The following is a 21,573-nucleotide window of genomic DNA, read 5'->3' as shown; positions in this document are numbered from 1 at the left end:
GTGCCTGCCTTCTCAGGGCTTTGACTGTTAACTGTCTGAGTGTGCCTGCTCAGGGCTTTGACTGTAAACTGTCTGAGTGTGCCTGCTCAGGGCTTTGACTGTTAACTGTCTTGAGTGTGCCTGCCTGCTCAGGGCTTTGACTGTTAACTGAGTGTGCCTGCTCAGGGCTTTGACTGTTAACTGTCTGAGTGTGCCTGCCTTCTCAGGGCTCTGACTGTTAACTGTCTGAGTGTGCCTGCTCAGGGCTTTGACTGTTAACTGTCTGAGTGTGCCTGCCTGCTCAGGGCTTTGTTAACTGTCTGAATGTGCCTGCTCAGGGCTTTGACTGTTAACTGTCTGAGTGTGCTGCCTGCTCAGGGCTTTGACTGTTAACTGTCTGAGTTGCCTGCTCAGGGCTTTGACTGTTAACTATCTGAGTGTGCCTGCTCAGGGCTTTGACTGTTAGCTGTCTGAGTGTGCCTGCTCAGGGCTTTGACTGTTAACTGAGTGTGCCTGCCTGCTCAGGGCTTTGACTGTTAACTGTCTGAGTGTGCCTGCCTGCTCAGGGCTTTGACTGTTAACTGTCTGAGTGTGCCGGCTCAGGGCTTTGACTGTTAACTGTCTGAGTGTGCCTGCCTGCTCAGGGCTTTGACTGTTAACTGTCTTGAGTGTGTCTGCCTGCTCAGGGCTTTGACTGTTAACTGTCTGAGTGTGCCTGCTCAGGGCTTTGACTGTTAACTGTCTGAGTGTGCCGGCTCAGGGCTTTGACTGTTAACTGTCTGAGTGTACCTGCCTGCTCAGGGCTTTGACTGTTAACTGTCTGAGTGTGCCGGCTCAGGGCTTTGACTGTTAACTGTCTGAGTGTGCCTGCCTGCTCAGGGCTTTGACTGTTAACTGTCTTGAGTGTGTCTGCCTGCTCAGGGCTTTGACTGTTAGCTGTCTGAGTGTGCCTGCTCAGGGCTTTGACTGTTAACTGTCTGAGTGTGCCTGCTCAGGGCTTTGACTGTTAACTGTCATATTGTGCCTGTCTGCTTAGGTCTTTGACTGTTAACTGTCTGAGTGTTCCTGCCTGCTCAGGGCTTTGACTCTTAACTGTCTGAGTGTGCCTGCTCAGGGCTTTGACTGTTAACTGTCTGAGTGTGCTGCCTGCTCAGGGCTTTGACTGTTAACTGTCTGAGTTGCCTGCTCAGGGCTTTGACTGTTAACTATCTGAGTGTGCCTGCTCAGGGCTTTGACTGTTAGCTGTCTGAGTGTGCCTGCTCAGGGCTTTGACTGTTAACTGAGTGTGCCTGCCTGCTCAGGGCTTTGACTGTTAACTGTCTGAGTGTGCCTGCCTGCTCAGGGCTTTGACTGTTAACTGTCTGAGTGTGCCGGCTCAGGGCTTTGACTGTTAACTGTCTGAGTGTGCCTGCCTGCTCAGGGCTTTGACTGTTAACTGTCTTGAGTGTGTCTGCCTGCTCAGGGCTTTGACTGTTAACTGTCTGAGTGTGCCTGCTCAGGGCTTTGACTGTTAACTGTCTGAGTGTGCCGGCTCAGGGCTTTGACTGTTAACTGTCTGAGTGTACCTGCCTGCTCAGGGCTTTGACTGTTAACTGTCTGAGTGTGCCGGCTCAGGGCTTTGACTGTTAACTGTCTGAGTGTGCCTGCCTGCTCAGGGCTTTGACTGTTAACTGTCTTGAGTGTGTCTGCCTGCTCAGGGCTTTGACTGTTAGCTGTCTGAGTGTGCCTGCTCAGGGCTTTGACTGTTAACTGTCTGAGTGTGCCTGCTCAGGGCTTTGACTGTTAACTGTCATATTGTGCCTGTCTGCTTAGGTCTTTGACTGTTAACTGTCTGAGTGTTCCTGCCTGCTCAGGGCTTTGACTCTTAACTGTCTGAGTGTGCCTGCTCAGGGCTTTGACTGTTAACTGTCTGAGTGTGCTGCTCAGGGCTTTGTTACTGCTGCTTTGTTAGAAGCTTTCAGTTTAAAACTCTTTGAGCCCAGCCTTTTTCCTGGCTTTTTTTTTTTTTTTTTTTTTTTTTCAGTTTTGCTTTGCTTTTAAATCCCATTTGTGGTCTTTCGAGGGATTCATGAAAGTTTTAGGATGGATTTTTCTTTCTTCCAAAAGCACTTGAGATTCTGATAGACATTGACTCTGTGGTAATACTGACTGCTTAAGTCTTGTGATCCCTGGACACAGGGTATCTAGATGTCTGTGTCTTTAATTTCTTTTAGCAACCTTGTCTGTCTGTCAGTTAAAATTAATATGTATATATCTGATTTTTTTTTTATCATTTTCTTTCTTATTCTTTGCATCTCTTCCCTCCTTCCTTCTTTAGATTCAAGTGTTTTCATTTGGTGTTATCTCTCTTTTTGAGGAACTTTAGGGCTTCACGGCTGTTCCTGAGAGTTAAAGAGCTGTGTCAGAGGAAGTGTCCATCTCTGTTCACAGGGTAGGAAGTGACTGTGGGATAAAGGGACTTGAATGTGAAGTCTGTTCTTAGAAAAATATTTGATAACTTTAGAGACAGTCAAAGTCAGTTTGGTCATCCATTATGAAACTCCGGTTTCCAAGCATCTTCTGCATTTCTGGGAACCCAAATCAGAGGCAATTTTTAGGTGCAAAAGTTTATTCTCCTGTTAAACTTAGTAGACCTAAAAACAATGTCTTTACTTCCCGTTGATCTTACAATTTATGGGATGAAATAAACTGCAGCCACTAAAACAAAAATGAATGTACATAGAGACACATGGAATAAGCAGTTTCTAGAGAGCATGTCTTAAACAATTTTCATGTGTGTACAAAGGTACTTTGTGGTTATTGCATCAAGTCAATGGCAGTAGTTTTATCTCCAGGAGGCAGTATTTTGATTGGTTTCTTAAAAAAAAATATTTATGTATGTGTTTATAATGCCTGTGTATATATTTTACCTGTTTGTAATTGAGTTGTCTTTTTGTTAAGTAAGATCTGCTGTGTGCTTGTCCTGTGCAGTGCAGGGTGAAGCATTAGCACAGTCACTCTAGGGGGCTTTGATGCTCACCAGGAGCAAATGACGCTTTCTGCACACTTAATAATGCTTTCAAGGGCCAGGGAAGGCGGTTGGTTCACTCATTTACTGCACAAGCATGAGGTCCCCAGCACCCGTGTGAAAGCCAGGTACAGAGGTGCACTTCTGTAGCTGCAGCTCAGGAAGGCAGAGACAGGAGGATCATGGGAGCACACTAGCCAGCCAACCTCACTGAACCCCAGAGAGGGTCAAAGAAGACACCCAACATTGACCTCTGGTCTCCACATATGCACACACATACTCATAATGCTTTTAGTGAACAGAATAACTTAATTGTAGTATAATTTATCCCATATATCTTAACAGTAAACAGTGTGTTCTATTTAAGAAAGCTTGCCCATCCCAAATTCATAAGAATGTGTTAAGGATAAATATTAGTAGGTTTATTACTTATCATTTATATTTAGATCTCTAGTGTAGACTAGATGTGGAGGGGCTAGGAGAGGGCTTGAGATATGTTAAAAATAACAAGTTATATGGTGTTTTAACTAAAAAGACCATTCTCTTCTTCCTGCACTGAAGGGTCACCAGTGTTTAGTCAGGTGACCTGATACTGACAGGGTATATATACTTGGACAATATGTAAGTAGTGGTTGTGATGTGGCTGGTATTTCTAGCTTTGGCATATGTCACTGATGGAGGTTTTTGTTTTCTTTTCCAATGCCTTTTAGTAGAATCAAAACAAGATAAACAATTTGCAAGCTTTGAATTATTTTGACCCATGAGCAGTGTTTTATTATTGGTGTTTTCATGTTGCTTCTTTGCCAGCAGGAAGGCAGGATTTCTTCATGTTTTATAAAAAGAAGAAACTACCCAAGAGAGGGTCCAGTAACTTGCCAGAGTCAAGCTTGTAACGTAAGAGCGTTGGGTTGAGCCTCAGGCTTTGCACTGGGATCCTTGGCTCCTTGGGTCTCTATGCTCCTTCTGTGCTGCCGTTCCGCATGAGCCGTTTTTGTTGCCGTTTCTAAAGAACCACTCTTCTCCCTGGCTTCGTTGAATGAGTTAAAGTTTTATTTTTAAAGGGTAGTCTTGAAGAGTAATTGTACATTTTAGCTTGTCTCTAGAAGATACTGCAAATGTAAATAAAGAAAATATCCAATTAAAAAAAAAGAATATAGATAATAAGGAGATACTTTCCAGAAACAAACAAACAATAAAATAAAATAAAGCTGGTTAGGGAAGAGTTGATGACTTTTACCGTTCTTTCCCTGGATGGGTTGGTTCTGTCTCCAGGAGTATGGGTACCTTTGTGTTTGGTTAAGGTTCTGGGGAATTTGGGGGACTAACTATAGCTAGGCTCAAGCTAGGTGGTGGGGCAACTTCTACAGCTACTGATTGGATGCCTGGGAGGTTGGTTGGCTCAGGCTAGGTGGTGGGACAGCAGAATTTTGTCCCAGTGCCCATGGTTAGACAGTCTCAGTACAGGCAAGAGCCCTACCACTGAATTACACTCCAGCCACTATCTGTCCTCTTGGAACATTTAACATTCAAGATGTTGCCTAGGTAACCTCAGGGGTAACTTTGTAGCACCTTGAGAGTCAGAAATGGTGTGCACATTTTTCTCCCTGTGTGTTCTGTAAAGGACATGAGAAACGTGGGAAAAGAGCAAGGACACTGAGTCATACTTCTGTCAGTGTGACTGCTAGGAAGAAGGGACAGTAGCTATCTAGTATTTACTGTGATCTGTAGTTGTAGGGTAGCAGAATGAACAACCCAGCCATATCCATTCTGTCCTGGTTACAGTGCTTAAGAGGAGCTTTACCAAGTGCTGGGACTATCTTTGACAGTTTTCTCCCACTGAGGTCCTTATCTTCAGTTTTGTGGCATTTAGCAGGACTGGATCTGCTAGAGAGTTAGGTAGTTGGCTTCCATTTCCTCTAGACTCAAGCAAGTGTGTCAGCCAGTGCTCTTTGTGTGTCTCTCTTGCTTCTCCTGGTGGTCTATTTTAAGGCAGACAGGTTTTCATTACTTAGCAAGTGATAGCTACCATATTGTAAGTGTAACCATTGTGATTTACTCTGCGGTTGTTGCCATGGCTATGGTTTAGTCCTGGATGGATCTGACAGGGTAATACTTGGTCAATATGTAAGTAGTGATTGTGGTGTGGTTGGTATTCAACTACATTTTATTTATTTACCTTTAAAGTTTCTTTTTGCATGATGAGACCCTCATTCTGTGTGGCTCACACCCTTTTCCAGGGACTAGAGAGATGGTTAAGAACACTTGCTACTCTTGTGGGGGACCCAGGTAGAGTTTCCAGCACTCACATGGTAGAGCACAGCTGTTTACAACAACAGTTCCAGGGCTTCTAGGGTTCTCTTCTAGTTGTTATAGGTACCAGACATGCACATGATGCACACATACATATAGGCAAATACTCATACAATAAAAATAATTCATAAAAAAAATTAAGAGTCATATCAGTTCAGCAATAGTTGAGCTTGTGTTCACATTTTGTGGTATACGGATGGCTGTCTACCTGCAGGGAGAGATTTAACTAACGTCTGGTTAAAAATATCAAAACAAAGGGCCTAGAGAGATGGCTCATAGGTTAAGAGCACTGACTGCTCTTCCAGAGGTACTGAGTTCAAATCCCAGCAACCGCAACCATCTGTAATGGGATTTGATGCCCTCTTCTGGTGTGTCTGAAGACAGCTACAGTGTACTCATGAACATAAAACAAACAAATATTTTTTTAAAAACCAAAACAAACAGAAGGAGAAAACTGACTTATGTGTGTAATAGATGTGTACACATTTTCCTGTCATCATTAGCCACTGAGCAGTACAGTACAATGGGACAGTTCACAGGACTTTACGTTTCATGGACAGGATTGTGAGGAGACTACAGGTGGCTTAAAGAGCACATATGCAGCTTAAGTGCGAACACTGCAGTTGTTCTTAATTTTGATTTCTGAGGCTTTTCCTGAGATCTAGTCTGAACGGATACCGAGAGACAGGTGTGTGTCTGCATACTGTAAGTTGTTCCTCTACATATCTCACAGAGTTTTAAGTTAGGCTCTCTGACGTCACAGAGGGAGCCATATATTACCTTATGACTGGAAGGTCAGGGGTGCTGTATCAATAGGCTAGGGGAAAACGAGTAGTCTGAAAGCAAGATACCTGGGAACTTTGAGCTAGGCACACACTTTGGGGGAATACTGATTTATACCGCAGTGATCCAGTTGTACTTGTAGATAAACCTGATAGCATCACACATGTGCATACCAGAAGACGTGGTAGAGTTATTTTTAATGCTGAAAGTAGGCTGGGATGTGGCCCAGGAAGTAGTGCTTGGCTTGCTTGCATGAAGTCTAGGCCAGACCCCAAACACCAAGGAAGAAAAGGAAGAGCTGGGATGGAAGTGACGGAGTATTAACAGAATCCAGGGTCTTATGGAGGCAAGCTCTCTGATTTTGAGCTATATCCTCAGTGATAAGGAAAGGTTGGAATAGTATACAGAAATGAAAAAGAATGAACTGTTGGTATACTTAAAATTTTCAGTGAAACAATGGTAAGGTAAACTGAGAAAAGTTAATATAGTAAAATTCTAGGTAGAGATGCTACCACTGATCACTAGGAAGGGCCAGGAAAAGCCACGGTGAGGGTTGGGTGTCATGGTGTGCAGCACCTATGCCCGGCCCTTGAAGCTGAGACCTGTCTTAGAAACAAACAGAATTTGGCAGTAACTTAAACCCTTTCCCTTCAGAGGTAGATAAGTGACTTAAAACGCAATCATGACTTTTTACTGTCCATTATGAAATGTTATTCAGTATAGTTGGAAAAGTGCATTTTATCCTGTTGGTGACCTTTGTTTTTCAGAGATGTAGAAAGCAGGGTTAGCCATCCTTCAGGCGTTTGAATAGTGTGCTGCTTGCCACAGGACTTGCCCCTCCACCTCTGCCACCATTACCATGCCTACAGGCCTTTGCTGTGAATCTGTTTACTCTGTGCGTTAGGTGAATGACTTACATTTACTTTGTCTTTTTTTAAAACTTCAAATGCAGGTTGCAACCCATTAAGTTGATTTGTGGGTTACAGCCAGTGTTGGAGAAGGACCTGAGAGAAGCACCAGGATGTTTAGTGTCAGGGTAAAATGCCCAAGCGACTCTTAGCCTCTAACCTGCTGCAGAAGTTGCAGGTTTTCAATAAGAATTGTTCCCTTTAGATGATCCTCCAAGTGGGGAATTTTCAAAGTGAAATATATTCTGTGTTGCTTGGTGGCACCTACCAGCAAAGAAACTTCCCTGCTTATCTGCAGGCTAAAAGAAAGTGGAGATGAGGTGTTTGGAAGCAGACTGTCCGTTCCATTGCTTGTCACACTGTGTGAGAAGGCTGAAACCCTTCACATTGCCTGTGGCTGCAGTTTACTCGGATTGATTTTCTGCATTCCAGTCTGGGAGAAGAGTTCACCAAGCCCTGGGGGAGAAGACGCTCCTGCTGACTCTTTTGTCACAGACTACTACATGCACCATGTACCTTAGGGAAGTTTTTAAAGTGTGCTGTTTAAAAAAACTGGAATTTTATTTAAAAAAAAAATCTTTGGATACATTTAATGGATATCTAACTAATTGATCCAACTAACCAATTCTTAAATGTTTCTCCCTCAGTATGAAAATTTGTACTGCTTGATTTATCCTCAGAATGCTGGGTGGGTTTGCTTTGTGGGATGATGCCAGGACCCGTGCATGCCAGGCAAACGTTCTGCCACCCAGCTGTACCAGCCTCTTTTTCCTTGTAGATCTGAGAAACATGGTCTGGCTAAGTTGTCTCTGAAAGCTTGGAACTCATCCTGTAGTGTAAGCTGGCTTTAGACCCAATATCTTGTTTCAGCCTCCCAACCACCTGGAATTCCAGGCCCTTCCACGGGGCCCAGTGTTGAATAGTGTTTTTAAAGACCACATCTTGCCGGGCGTGGTGGCGCACACCTTGAATCCCAGCACTCAGGAGGCAGAGGCAGTCAGATTTCTGAGTTCAAGACCAGCCTGGTCTACAGAGTGAGTTCCAGGACAGCCAGGGCTATACAGAGAAACCCTGTCTCCAAAAACCAAATAAAGGCCACATCCTTGGTGTCTGTAGTTTCCTTGTGATGGTAGAAAAGGGGTGTTTAAAACAAGATTGGGCTCCTTGTAGGACTCCAGCCCTGTTACTGAGGCCTTCATGCATAGAGGAAGAAGCTGGCTTTGAAGTCTGGTACTTACTGATGGGAAACATCAGGCCAGTTGAATAATAGTATTTCTGAGTTGTGGTTCTCATCATTGTTAAACTCAAATTTGTGTACTTGGCAGATAGATAGGGTTGTAGTTGTAATGAATAGAGGGAATTCACATACAGGGTTTAAAAGTCTCAAAGCCTGCTTATTGAGGGAACAGTCATTAAATTGTAATAACTCTTTTTGGCCAGAGCAATGGGTTGGTGGGTAAAGGTAAAGTCTGATGAGTTTGGTCCCTGGAACCCACATGGTAGGCAGAAGGAGAGAAGACTACAGGCTGCCCTCTGACTTCTGCATGTGGGCTATGGTGCTTTCACACCCATAATCTTTTAAATGGCAACTCTTGTCATTTCTATTCTTGGTAGAACTGCAAGGTAAGGTATGTAGTGATGTTTCTAATGCAATTGAATATTACTTGCAGAAGATATCAGCAGTGTATTAGATTCTAGTGGCAGTTCTGGAATCTTGTATAATGTGTTGTACTGTGATTAATAAGGGTTCCTTCCTTAGGCTACATATGCCACATAGCTACACCATTTTGCCACAGCAATGTGGTTTAAACAGAGACATAAAATTACTCATGTGGCGCACGCCTTTAATCCCAGCACTCCGGAGGCAGAGGCAGGCGGATTTCTGAGTTCGAGGCCAGCCTGGTCTACAAAGTGAGTGCCAGGACAGCCAGAGCTACACAGAGAAACCCTGTCTCGAAAAACCAAAAAAAAAAAAAAAAAAAATTTAAAAAGTTTTGTTAAAGCCTACGAATCTCTAGTAAGAACTCTTGTTATTAAAGTTTCTCACACAACTGATGTGATGGTAAGCAGGGCTTAGCCCAGAAGGTTGGGAGGTAAACATATACAGTTTGACTGTGTAGATGCACCACCTACCCTGTAGTATAAGCTGGCATCAGACCCAGCCATCTTGTCTCAGCCTTCCAAGAACCTGTGATTACAGGCCCTTCCATTGGGGCCGAGTGCTCAATGGAACTATGTGGCTGTGCTACAGTCATGCATATGTGAAGAGCCTCCAGTGTGGGCCAAGCAGACAGCACAGCACTGCAGTGTTCTCTTAAGGCCAGTTTTCTGCCTTTCAAGTGAGCAGGGTAAGTTTGCCCTCCCCTTCCCTGGACAAGTGGCAATCCAGATTGCCATGCTACAGGAACAGATAGAAGCCTGGGGTACCCTTTCTTTCCTGTAATGTTCACAGCAGCCGCCATAACAAGACATTTTCTGTCCCTGAATATCAGTAGTGGCCAGGCCAACCTCCCAAGAGTCCCCCTGCTGCTTCCTGGATGGTATTGTTTGTTGGTGGGTTCAGAAAAGGAGGGTCTAAATTTTTACCCATTTGCATATTGTGCTCTGGCAGACAGGAGACAAGAAGTGATTACAAGCAGGCAGGAAGTGAGGAAGGTGCATGGGTATTCAAAGAATCCTCCTTTCCCAGGAGCTCTAGGACTTGGGGGTTTCACCTCTCAGATGGGCTGACTCCATGGTTTCACCTGACAATTTGGATGAGTATAACTGACCTTGGCTCCACCCAAACATTGGACCTGTGGGTATTTAAGAAGTAATATAAAAATATGTGCACGCATGGGGTGGATGGGTGGGCGGGTGTGCGTGCGTGCGTGCGTGCGTGTAATCTTACGTAGAGGACTGAGAAAGATGCTGGAGAAGTAAGTGGCTTCTGCTTGTGACTATCAAAGCTGCCCTTTCTCTTTAGTCAGAGCTGTTTGTCTGAAGTCTCGAGACGTGCTGAGCGATTGTTAGCAGGGATTACTACTGAGGGCTGTGCACCCTAGCTTGAGGGAAGCAGTATTAACTGACTAGGTCTCACTCAAGAGTTCTAGTTCCTTAGAGAATGTAAAGATGACTGTGCTCGTGCACATAGACAGTGTTTCTCAAACTTACTTAGACCCCAAGTCCTTCTTTCTCTCAGCATCTCTCATGCCATGTAGGATTAAATACCATTTAGAAGTGATTCACTGGGAATGTGGTCCAATGGTCAGGTGCTTTCTAGCAGAAGGAGGATCCATGTTTGAACTGTAGAGATGGGTAGAAGTCATGACACCCAGCCTCATCAGGATAGCTTGAATGGTGGTCTCTATTGTAGCTTTTCTCAAATATGTATAAGAGAAGCTGGGAAATGTGTAGGGGGTAGGTTTAGTTTGGCCCTCAGGGTTTCACTGAAGTGTATACACTTAGCTTCTGTAATTTAGCATGAAGAGAATAGTTGATATTTCTTCACAAGAGCTGCCTTCCTCTCAGCTGTATAAATAATGCTGTTGCTATTGTGGAACAGGTGAATTAAAACCTCTCACTGTGATGATGCTGTTACTAGTGTAGTCTGCAGAACTCAGACATTCTTGCTTCTTTCTTGAGTGAAAAACATGACAATGCTTAGGTCACTGCCATACTCTGGCAGTAAGGAACCAAGATACTGTTCCGATTGCAGAGGGTTTAGCGTAGTCTATAATACTGGCCTTATGAGTGTCACAAGGACTCTGGCTCTCTGCTTGCACTTGACTTCCCATCCTCTCCGTGCTCTCCTTGTGTGGCCAGGCCTGCTTCTGTCTCCTTGCCATTCATTTTATTTAACTTTTTATTGATTCTTTATGCATTTCACATCATGTACCACCAATCCCATTTGTCGTCCTTCATATCCTCCCTTTGCCCTTGCAACCTCCACCCAAAAGACAATAAACAAACAAAACTCAAACCCAAACAAACCAAACAAAAAATCCTGTCTTGTCATGGAAGCTGTAGTGTGTCACAGTGTCACACAGTGTAGCCTTTTATCCATACATCTTTGCTTGCAAATGTTCATTGCAGTGAGTCATTGGTCTGGTTTAAGGCCTTTGGCTTCTTCTGCACCATCAATACTGGAACCTCACCAGGACTTCTCTCAGATGTCCTGTTGTTGCCCCGTGTCATGGAGATCCAACAGCTTTGGAGCTGCAGTTGGCCCTTTCATGTGCTCCAGCAGATCATAGATGCAGTAGATCTGTGTTCACTTCTCCTCTGTCTTCTGCTTCAGGACTGCCCACTGCTACCCCTGGTTTTGAGCACTAGGACATACTGCTTGCTCCCCACACCCCTGACCTTTGTCCTGTCCTCTGTCACTGGCCTTGACTTTCTGGGACTTTTAAGATTTTATTAAGGAAGAATTTCCCTCCACAGTCATTCTGCTCTGCCCAGGACAGTGACGTTGTAAACATGTGCAAAGGAAACCTTGGAAGTAGTGTCCTCAAAGTAGGGAAGGAGGGCATCTTTGACCAGAGCATTGGTGATCTCACCACACCCTCTGGCCCACCATTTGATGAGTGATTTCATTTGCCTAAGGTCCCACACTGAGTGACCAAGTCAAGATTCCAGTGTCTTGGTTTGGTTCGCCTATTGTGTGTCCTTGACATAGACAGTAGTGACTTATTCAGTGCTGACTCCTGTCAACTGTTGCAGATTTTCCAGTGCTCTGTTGGGAAGTACTCTGGGTTGAGTCCAAACATTTTAGAACTTAAAGGATAAAGGAAAAAGTGGGCAGTTTGAGAAAGGTTATTACTGAAGATGTAAACAGAGATCCCCTTGGAAATTTTTTTTTCCTTTGGTTTTTTGAGAACAGGGTTTCTCTGTGCAGTCCTGGCTGTCCTGGAACTCACTCTGTAGACCAGGCAGGCCTAGAACTCCGCCTGCCTCTGCCTCCCAAGTGCTGGGATTAAAGGTGTGCACCATCACTTTTAATTTTAATAGAGCCATAATGGACCTTCCAAAAACACTGCAGAGCAGATGTTGGAGTTTAAGTTTTGTGTTCCATCTTAAGAGTTCTAGGGCTGGGTGGTGGTGGCGGCACATGCCTTTGATCCCATTGGGAGGCAGGGGCAGGCGGATTTATGATTTCGAGGCCAGCCTGGTCTACAAAGTGAGTTCCAGGACAGCCAGGGCTACACTGAGAAACCCGCACCCCCCCCCCCCCAAAAAAAAAAAAAGAGTTCTAGGTTTGGGATGGAACCTTGGAGCACCCTGGCCGCCAGTGAGGTGTCTGTCACTCCTTTCCGAGCACTGCCTGCCCACTTCCCCTTCTCATTAAGGCTCCATTTAGCTGTTCGATAGCAGCTTCAAAAAGGGAAAACTCAGTCATGTATAATCTCCAGTTAATGGGCATCTGTTGAGCCTCTAGGTTACCAAAGGGATAATTATACAGTACTTCTTTGTGTAGTAAACACAAAAAAGAAAAGAAAATGTGTTCCAAAGGCAAGTCAGACTGTTAGTGACCAACAGCATCCTCTTCTTGAGGGAGAAGATTGGGGCAGTCATCTACTCGTATTGCTGGGGGAGATGGCAAGGCAAGGCCATTCCCCAGATCAGCTATGGAGCGAGTGGGAGGGAGGCCTTGTCGCTTGTAATTGCTGGTGGGTGGGATGCATTACTGAACAGCAGACGTTCTAGGAGACATTGTGTGCAACTATTGGGAACTTGTGAGTCTCTGAGTTTTCTGCCACAAGCCATAGAACAGCAGTGATGATGAAGGTTAGCCCACAGGTTTCATGCCCAGGCTCTGTAAGTGAAGACTGTATGCTTAGGAGTATAGCTTCCTGACCCAGCATGGTGTGTGTGAGCAACAAGCCAGAGTTCTTGGGTTTGTATCCCTAAACTCTAGTTTGGGATCTCAAAGTTTATGTCTTGTAGTCATTTAGGTTTTGCAGAACTTGGCATAATTCAAATAACTTGTTTTTCCCCCTTTAGAACACTTCAGTTATGGAAGATCAAAATGAAGATGAGTCCCCAAAGAAAAGTGCTCTTTGGCAGGTAGGCATGATAAGCTAGCAGATGATTGTAGATAAAGCTCTGCCTTTCCTTGTGTGCTCACTGAGAGCAGAGCCCAGCCTCTGTTTTGTGTAGGGTTGCCAGATTTAGAAGCCACCCTGCTTGTCCACCATTTCCTCTGGGGAGTATCCTTACTGCTAGTAAAGCACTTTGGAGTTTTATGGAAGATTCCAAAAAGGCAGTATCCTAAAATACCAACTTTGTGGCCTAAGATAGACTGTGTGGAAATCCTCCATCACGGGGATGGTGGAGGCTTAGAGCCAAGTGCAGACCGCTGCTTTTCTCTGTCTGCAGCCCACCCTCCTCCCTGCTCTCCCTATGAGGGTCTGTCCCCTTTGTCCCCTTTCAGATCAGTCTCCTATCCTGGCTCTCTCACTTTCCTGCCCAACCTCCCCGGCTTTGTGGTGGGTGTCTGGGGAGCACACACACCTTCATGGTTTAGTGTTTTCACTAAGCATGCTGGTGAGCATTTTTTTCCTTTGTGAGGACATGAGTAAAGGCACAGTATATATAAGGAAAAAAAGTGACCTGGGCACATTTGAAAACTATAAAGTAGGTTAGTTAGCTAGAATAGTGCACGCCCAGCAAGTGTAAGATGACGTGGACCAAGGTGAAATAATGGCAGCAGGGCTGCAGGGTTTGTCTGGGCCTCGGGGTCTAGGATAGCAGCTGGAAATGCACTCCTAAGCACACAAGTGCCTGTTTGTTTTTTTGAACATCATGTATGTGTAAGAGGAACATGCGCGACCTTTTGCACCGCTTCGCTGTACTGCTCTTCACTGTGACCTTTAGTTTACAGTGGCTCCCAGGTTCCTTCATCTGTTCATCTCCTCACTGGTCACTCAGTGGAAACTAGATGGTAAATGAGAAAGTGGATGTGGGAGTACTGTGATCTAGGAAGCAGGCACAGGTGTAGGCTGTCACCATCATTCTGTTTAACCTGTTGTGACCGACCACAGAGGTTCTGGGGAATTATTGTCAGTAGGGGTGGAGTAAGAGAGGCCGAGCACATGGGGTCTGTGAGACTCCACAGTTGGCATTGCCATGTGCAGCCTCATTCTGTCCTGGTTATTGTGCTCACACCACCATAAAACCCTGCATATCTCGTCTTTGCTCCTTCCCATTATTTTCAAAGCCGTCAGTGGTTAATCCAGCCTCACTGTATTTAAAGCTGGACTGCAGTGTTGCTGTGCAGAAAGATAAGTTGTGATTTGGATTACCAATGCTTGTAATTAGACACTTATATTTTCCTGTTACAATGTTGTGATACTGTTATGCTTAAAATAGCATTGACATCTCCTTTTATGTTTATCCTTTTATATTTGATATCTTATGTAAAATACCCTTATATATCTCCCTTTATATTGGCTGATATTTATCATAGCAACGAATTTTTACTTTGTCTTAAGTTCTTCTATTGAGGCAAGTAGATGAGGAGTCTTCCAACAAACAGAACTTTTAGAATGCCTGTTCAATGCTGCCCTCTGGTGGTAAGAGATGCCAATTAAATTATCCCTCATTACGGGAATTGGGGGTGATATGGAGATGTGGAAATGGATGGTTAATATAAATTAAGTAGAAGATGAGTGCTTTCTGACCTTGCTGTAAATGTAGAAATAAAAGCATACTTGAGATGTGAAACTGAATTTATTTTTGTCAAGGAAGGTCAGAAGTTTCCTTTGAAGTTTACAGAGGTTCTCGTGTGTGTGTGTGTGTGTGTGTGTGTGTGTGTGTGTGTGTGTGTGTGTGTGTGGTCTAGTTTAATATGAGAGCATACTATTAACAAGAGCTCTTCATTCCATGTAAGATGTTGGAAACAAGTTTCTAATGGAAGTAATGGACATTTGTAATTCACCTCTTCAGGTCTGAAAATCCTCTAGGGTCTTACTTTCTGTTAGTGTATGCACATAGGCTATCAGAGGACAGATGGCTTGGCAGTGGTATGACAAAACACTGATGTGGCTAGGTGGTGGCACACACCTTTAATTCCAACACTCAGGAAGCAGAGGCAGGTGGATCTCTGACCAGCCTGGTCTACAGAGTGAGCTCCAGGACAGCCTGGGCCAGACACCTTGTCTCGAAAAACCAAACCAAACCAAAGACCTGATGTGGCTTTTAAATAGCATTATAGTGGTTGTGGCTTTGAATCTAGGGATGTAGACTGTTATTGTTATGGTGATGGGGGAGTATGTATATGGGTACATGGTTGTGAGTACGCAGCCATGTCTGGACATTGTCTTCTGTTGTTTGGCCGTCTGAACTAATATGGAAGGGTCAAAACTATTAGGAGAAAATGAAGCTTTATAGATGGATTTACTTTTAGGCTTCTCCTCTATTTAGATAGAGGGGGGATTCTCAGTATGATCTCCTAAAATGCAGTCTGGTCTAGCAGATGCAGCAGCACTTGGAAACTTAAAATACAGATTCTGAGGTTCTCATCCAGACAGATGGAGCCAGAATCTGTGTTACCAGGCACTCAGCTACTCTAGTGCTTGCTCAGGTGTGAGAACCAACCCTGCTCTGGTTTTGATTGCTCTTGGTGCCTATGGTCAGCTGCAGTCTAAACACACTAAATGAAAAATTTCACAAGTGTAGGTAGGGAGAACATACATACATATTGTACTATATTGTTTTAAGTATTTTGTTATTGTCAATATTTTTGCTATGCATAATTTATAAGCCCTGCTTTATCATTCGTATGTATGTATGTATGAAGGCAGAAACAAGTAGTGTTTGGGTCCATGGTTTCAGGCCTGATGTCTCGGAAATATCTTTTTTTTCTCTCCTTTTTTCAAATTAGATATTTTCTTTATTTACATTTCAAATGCTATCCTGAAAGTTCCCTATACCCTACCCCGGGAAATATCTTGAGACTATAAGAGAGACATTAACTTTTAATTTTGAGGAAGTGGAGACAGATTACTACTAGCCAACTAGATGCTGGCTTATCAAATTGGGCATTTAGTGCCTCTAAGATGATCATCTCCAAATGAGTTATCTAATGCTGGAGTGGTATAGTACGCAATGGGGAATAGTAAGCTAAGACACTGGTCATCTTTACAAACAGCTGCAACTTCAGTAATTACTATGGTTGATAATTTGAGGCTATGGGCCCTCAATGCATTTTAATTGTGTGATAAATGGATGAACAAAAGAGCTTAATTTGACTTAGGTTCAAATTGGTATTTTGAGGCTAAATCCATAGGACAAAAGAAATTTCTAATGAAATTGATTACATGCCTTTCTAGCTAATTATCGTTTCTTTGTTTTTCCAAAACAGATCAGTAATGGAACGTCATCTGTGATTGTCTCCAGAAAGAGGCCATCAGAGGGGAACTACCAGAAAGAAAAGGACTTGTGCATTAAGTACTTTGACCAGTGGTCTGAATCAGATCAGGTGGAATTTGTGGAGCATCTTATCTCACGGATGTGTCATTATCAGCATGGACATATTAACTCGTACCTGAAGCCCATGTTGCAGCGGGACTTTATCACTGCTTTACCAGGTAGGTAGCTGCACTTCTCACCGTCATTGGGCAGTGCATGTGTCTAGTCCTCAGTGCTGGCAGTGCCAAGTGTGGTCTGTGAAGTGAATGGCAGAATGAGTGTGTACAGTGTGAGTTGCCATTTCTGGACAGCCACTGTATTTGTAGTTAGATTTTAATCCTTCCTCAAGTGCGATGTAGTAAGATACAGTAGATGAATTTCTAGGAAACAAAGGCCACTTTTGTGATTGATCTTGCTGCGTATTAGTCAATGCTGTTGCTTTATTTAGTTGTTTTTCTGTTTTTAAAGATACACTATTTAATTTTGGTATGTAGACAATCTGTACTTTACATGTAATTTTAAAAATGTATGGAGCGAGGTATGGCAATTCATGCCTGTTCTCCCAAAACTTGTTAGGTTAAAATGGGGGGATTATTTTGAGGCCAGCCAGAGGACATACAAAATACATGTGCACACACACACACAACACACAAACACACACACACGTCTACTTTTCCTTAAGTCTGAATCTTGGCAAGCCTCAAAGAGTTGAGATTGTTCCCTTGTCTGAGGTGATACTGAGGCAATGGCCAAGAAACCAAGGAGACTGGTAATGTGTCTTTGTTAATGGTTTTTTTTTTTTTTCCTTTTTTTTGTTTCAATTCATTTATTTTATGTATGAGTGTGCATGTATATCTGTGTGCCCAGGGAGGTCACAAGAGTGTTGGGTACTCTGGAACTGGAATTAGAGGTGGCTATGAGCCACTGTTTCTGGGAATCAACCTGGGTCCCTTTCAAGAGCAGCAAGTGCTCTTAACCTCTAGGCCATCCCTCCAGCCTGTTAACGTTTGTTGACACTGCTTTGTCTACTCCTTAGTGAAGCCCCTCCATCCTCTCTCATGCATGTGCGCTTATGGGTAGTTTTCTGATTAAGTTTTACTTGTATTTACGACAGTTTTAGTCCTGAGCAAAGTCTTTAAGAAAAAAAAAGTACAGAGAACTCTTATGTTCCTACCTGTGCCCATGCCTCCCACAGCACAGCATCTGTACTGTCATTGTCCTGCCGCATTTGTGTTCATAGGTGAACCTATTGATAAACCATCCTCCCCTGACTCCACAGTAGGCATTAACCTGTTGTGGTACATCATGACTAGGCTGGGTGACATGCAAACCTGCACCCATCACTCTCATGGAAGGTCTTTACTTTGTCTTCAGTTTGGTTGGTAAGATGTAGAGCTCTGACTTGTGAAGAGAATGCTGGTTCTGTAGCGCTAACTGCTGCCATGCCATGCCAGTACATGTCTAGGAGCCTCCCAAGATGGGTCAGTGCTACTTCAACAGACCTGCCTCAGGAACAACAGGTTTTCAGCTGATGGTGCTTTCTTTCATAGCACACAGAGGACCTGGCTGAGCTGTAGTTCTAGCCTGGAACTTGGATTACAAGTGACAAGGAAGCTTCTAATGTCTTCCACTCTTCTTTCAGAATTTGTGTGTTTATTTTCTACACTGAGAGTATAAAGAATATTTGAGAGTTAGCTTGACTCTGCTGATCTTTCAATGATAGACTCGTGTCCCGTCTTCCATTGGTTGTCTTTTGTATGTCTAGAAAAGCAAATAGAAACCCTTTCCATCCAGAATTATAACATTTAGTTGCTTAGTCCAGTTTCTCATTAGGCAGATTATAAAATGACAAGGATCAGAGAAATTGGATGACATTCCCTCGGGTCACCTGGCTTGTTTGCCATGTGCTATTGTAAAATGATGGTGGACAGATATCGCTTCAAAGTTAGCACAAAGGATGAAATCACTCAGTTAAGATTACTCTGGGAGAGTCCTTAAGTTGATCATGAGTGTTAAATAAATGGATCATACCTGTCTTTGTTTGCTGTCTATTGTGATCAAGCATCATGTTCAGAAGCAACTTAGAAAGAAAAGGGTTTATCTCATCCTACAGCCTGCAGTCCTCCATTGAGGGAAGTCAGGGCAGAGACCACGAGGACCACTCCCTACCAACTGGCATGCTGAGTTTGCTTTCTTCCATAATTCTAGCCTTTTGTCAAGTTGATGAAAAACCTCACCAGGCCAGTAACTCAATTCACGTTTAGTAATGGAGGATGAGAAGAAGGGTCTTTCATTGTGAGAGAGAAAAGTCTAGGTGAATGGATTCTTGTGTGTGTGCCTCCTCTGTGTTGCTGGAACTCCAGAGCCCTGCCATTGTTCTGCACCAAGAAAGGTCAGGGAAGTCTTTCAAGTTGCTGACTGTACTGCTCCTCATCAGTGACGACCAACGAATGAGGCCAAGCCTCCATTCTCTCAAGAAAATCTGTTGTTTGTTTGGTTTTCTTGTTTTGGTTTTATTTTCTTCTCTCTAATTTGCTTTCCAAATGGTTTAGATGTGGGCAAGTGCCCCTTATGTTTACAGAATAGCCACAAGGTGGCACTGTTGAAGTTCCCCTGATCATTTCCAGCAGCCCCTTCTGGGGTGTGCACAGCCTTGGAGAAGAGGCAGAACAGATGAACATGTGTTATGTATATAAATATGGTTAGTATAATTGCGAACAATTCAGTTTTCATTACAGCGAATTTTAAGGCATTGTCCATATCTCTTTTAACGTGGAATTTTGTGGTATTGAATGTTATATGAAATGAATGGACTGTTGGCTGGGACATGGAAATATTTCTGTTAAAATGCTATTTGTTTTAACAGGATTTGATCTGAACATATATACATATGTCAGTATATTTCATACATGAGAATCTAATAGCGAAGGACAAGCTGGCCCAGCTGAGTTTGTGTTTGTGACGAGTAGACTTGGACTAACCCTGGCATTAGTTCTTCTCCCAGGCCTATGCTAGTAGAGCATTGTGGGGAAAAGATGTCTGTATGCACTTAATGTAGGTTTAATAAGATGGAGAACATTTTCAGTCATTCTGCTAGTTCAGTGTCCAGTCATTCAGTAAGTTTCTGGAGTTTGGATTTTTACTGTTAAGATTGACAATCATTTTAAACTTTTGGTTGTGAGAAACATTAGTTCTAAAAAAACTGTCTATAGTCTTGACTTTTTAAAAATGCTTACTGTGAACATTGTACCTGTCAGTGTAAGAAAAGTGGAAAATGTTTGTGGTCTCTGGCTCCTTTTGGTTCAGTGGAAAAAGTGATAATTATGATACGCTTTTCTAAAAATCATGGTAAATGTTTAGTCTGCAATGTCAATTTCTGCAGGCTAAGTTTGTGGTTTGTAAGAACTGTTGTTGAAGGGAAAATTTATACCATTTAAAATAGAGGCAGATTGTACTTCAAAAAAGATGATAAGTCTTGCTGATCAGTCTGGTGAGGTATCTGTGTGATTAAAAATGTTGAAATGCTTAGTTTCCTGCTCATGGTTTATTCATTTGTCTAGCCCCCGACTAAGGACAGAAAACCATCACAGACTATACATATGATAGACTAGATCAAAGGTCACAGGGATGGGCAGGAATGAGCCAAGGCTTCAGGTTGGGTATAGGGCCAAAGACCCAGCATCACAAATGGAGAGTGTGCTCGCTAGATCTAGATGGCTAGCCCCAAGGCTCCAGTCCCAGACTCCACACACAGTAGCCCATCCTCATCTATGTAGGTGCAGGGTAACCTCGTAGTGGGGGAGAGCTAAAGACAGTGTGTCTGCAATGTGGGTGTGGCGGGGAAGGGCTTCCACTTGGTGATTGGGTTTTCTGGAGAGTGTAATGGAAAGCCTTGGGTTTGTGACCTATGCTGATTTTCACTTCCTTTTTAGCCCTTAGAGTCGCTCATAACCAGGAAAGGCTTCGGCACTGGTTGTAGGTAGTTGTTTTATTGTAAAAAGGTTTTTTATAACTAAAGCTGTGACCCATGAAGCAAGGAGCAGCAGAGGTTGGGTGTTTCTTTACAGCTGCTCTTTGAAGGTCTGTAAACTACTGGAAGTTACTGTATGATCTAAGCAGCTGTGTTAAGCTGGCCTCACCAAGGGCATTGAGCTGACATCACACATTTGAGGTTGGGTTTGATATGGTAGTTTTTACACATTGAACTTTGAAATCAGTGCCTTTTAATTGTTTGAGTTTATTGCTGACATTTTCTGTCTATATTCTGCTGAGGTAGTGATGTGTCCTCCTGTTGCTTTAGGAGGGGGAAGGGAGGCTCCATCAGCCCGATAGAGTAATAAGAGGCAGACACACTGCTGAGGAAAATACTTGGTTTAACACTTCAAAGCCTAAAGATCACCTTGTGTTCATTGCATAACTTCTTTTTCCTCAATGGACTTGAAATGAGAAAGTTGCAAGATTCGAATGGCTCTTACTGACTACTGAAGCATCTTGTATTCAGTGGATTCAGGTGCCCCAAAGAGAACATTTGATTCTTACTTTTCTCAAAACATTTTGGGAATATGGGACGTATGCTAATAGAATGGAAGTTAGTTGGTTTTGCTAGCAGAGATGGGCATTGTTTTCTTTGTGGATGAAGACTTCAGTAGCCTCTTCAACATTCATATCAGTTAAGGAGATTTGAGGGGAGTGGGCGAGAGAAGATTAAGGACATTTGCTGAATACCTGCTACATACCTGGCCCTTTAAATCTCCTAGTAGCCTTCCCAGCCTTGAGAGATAGATGGCTTCCACATAAAATGTGGATATTTAGAATACTTACCTTGGAGAGTTACTTTACAGATTATATGAGATAACTTCTTTCAGCACTTAATATTGTTCCTATATTATGGACTAATGATAATAAAAAAGGATAGTAGATTTGCTTATGGCCACTCACATAGCAGTTGACTGAAATAAAATGTAGCCAGGTTATCTGGTTTGACAGCCATTGCGTTTCCATAAGACTAAATCATGCTGCCTCCTGTAAGGACAATGGGAGTTTAAAGTAGTAACCACAGGAAACGAGTCTAACCGTAGGTGTCACTAGGGCAGTGTTTAAATGAGCTCATGGCATTTGGAAGAGGAAATATGTAAGGGATCTGCTTATGCAAGAATTTATTAATGGCTTAGTTGTGTGAGCAATCAGTGAGGAGGA

General features: G+C 43.3%; 1 protein-coding gene across 8 annotated transcripts in view; it reads left to right on the top strand.

The window, feature by feature from the left end:
* The window catches only part of Fbxw11 (F-box and WD repeat domain containing 11), a 105,465-nt gene that overhangs the window by 55,168 nt on the left and 28,724 nt on the right, over positions 1–21,573 (top strand). For 4 of the 8 annotated variants that reach the window (XM_029483132.2, XM_029483129.2, XM_021176070.3 and 1 more), the window contains 2 exons: positions 12,970–13,032; positions 16,331–16,556. In XM_029483132.2, the coding sequence (XP_029338992.1) occupies positions 12,970–13,032; positions 16,331–16,556 (289 nt within the window). The remainder of the gene's footprint in view (positions 1–12,969; positions 13,033–16,330; positions 16,557–21,573) is intronic. The other 4 variants (XM_021176073.2, XM_029483126.2, XM_029483133.2 and 1 more) reach the window with 1 other exon arrangement.

The sequence above is a fragment of the Mus caroli genome, unplaced genomic scaffold, assembly GCF_978045245.1.
Source record: "Mus caroli unplaced genomic scaffold, Mus_caroli_1 scaffold_13, whole genome shotgun sequence".
Classification (NCBI taxonomy): domain Eukaryota; kingdom Metazoa; phylum Chordata; class Mammalia; order Rodentia; family Muridae; genus Mus; species Mus caroli.
The sequence above is the reverse complement of the archived record's forward strand: the minus strand, read 5'-3'. Positions and strand labels throughout refer to the sequence as shown.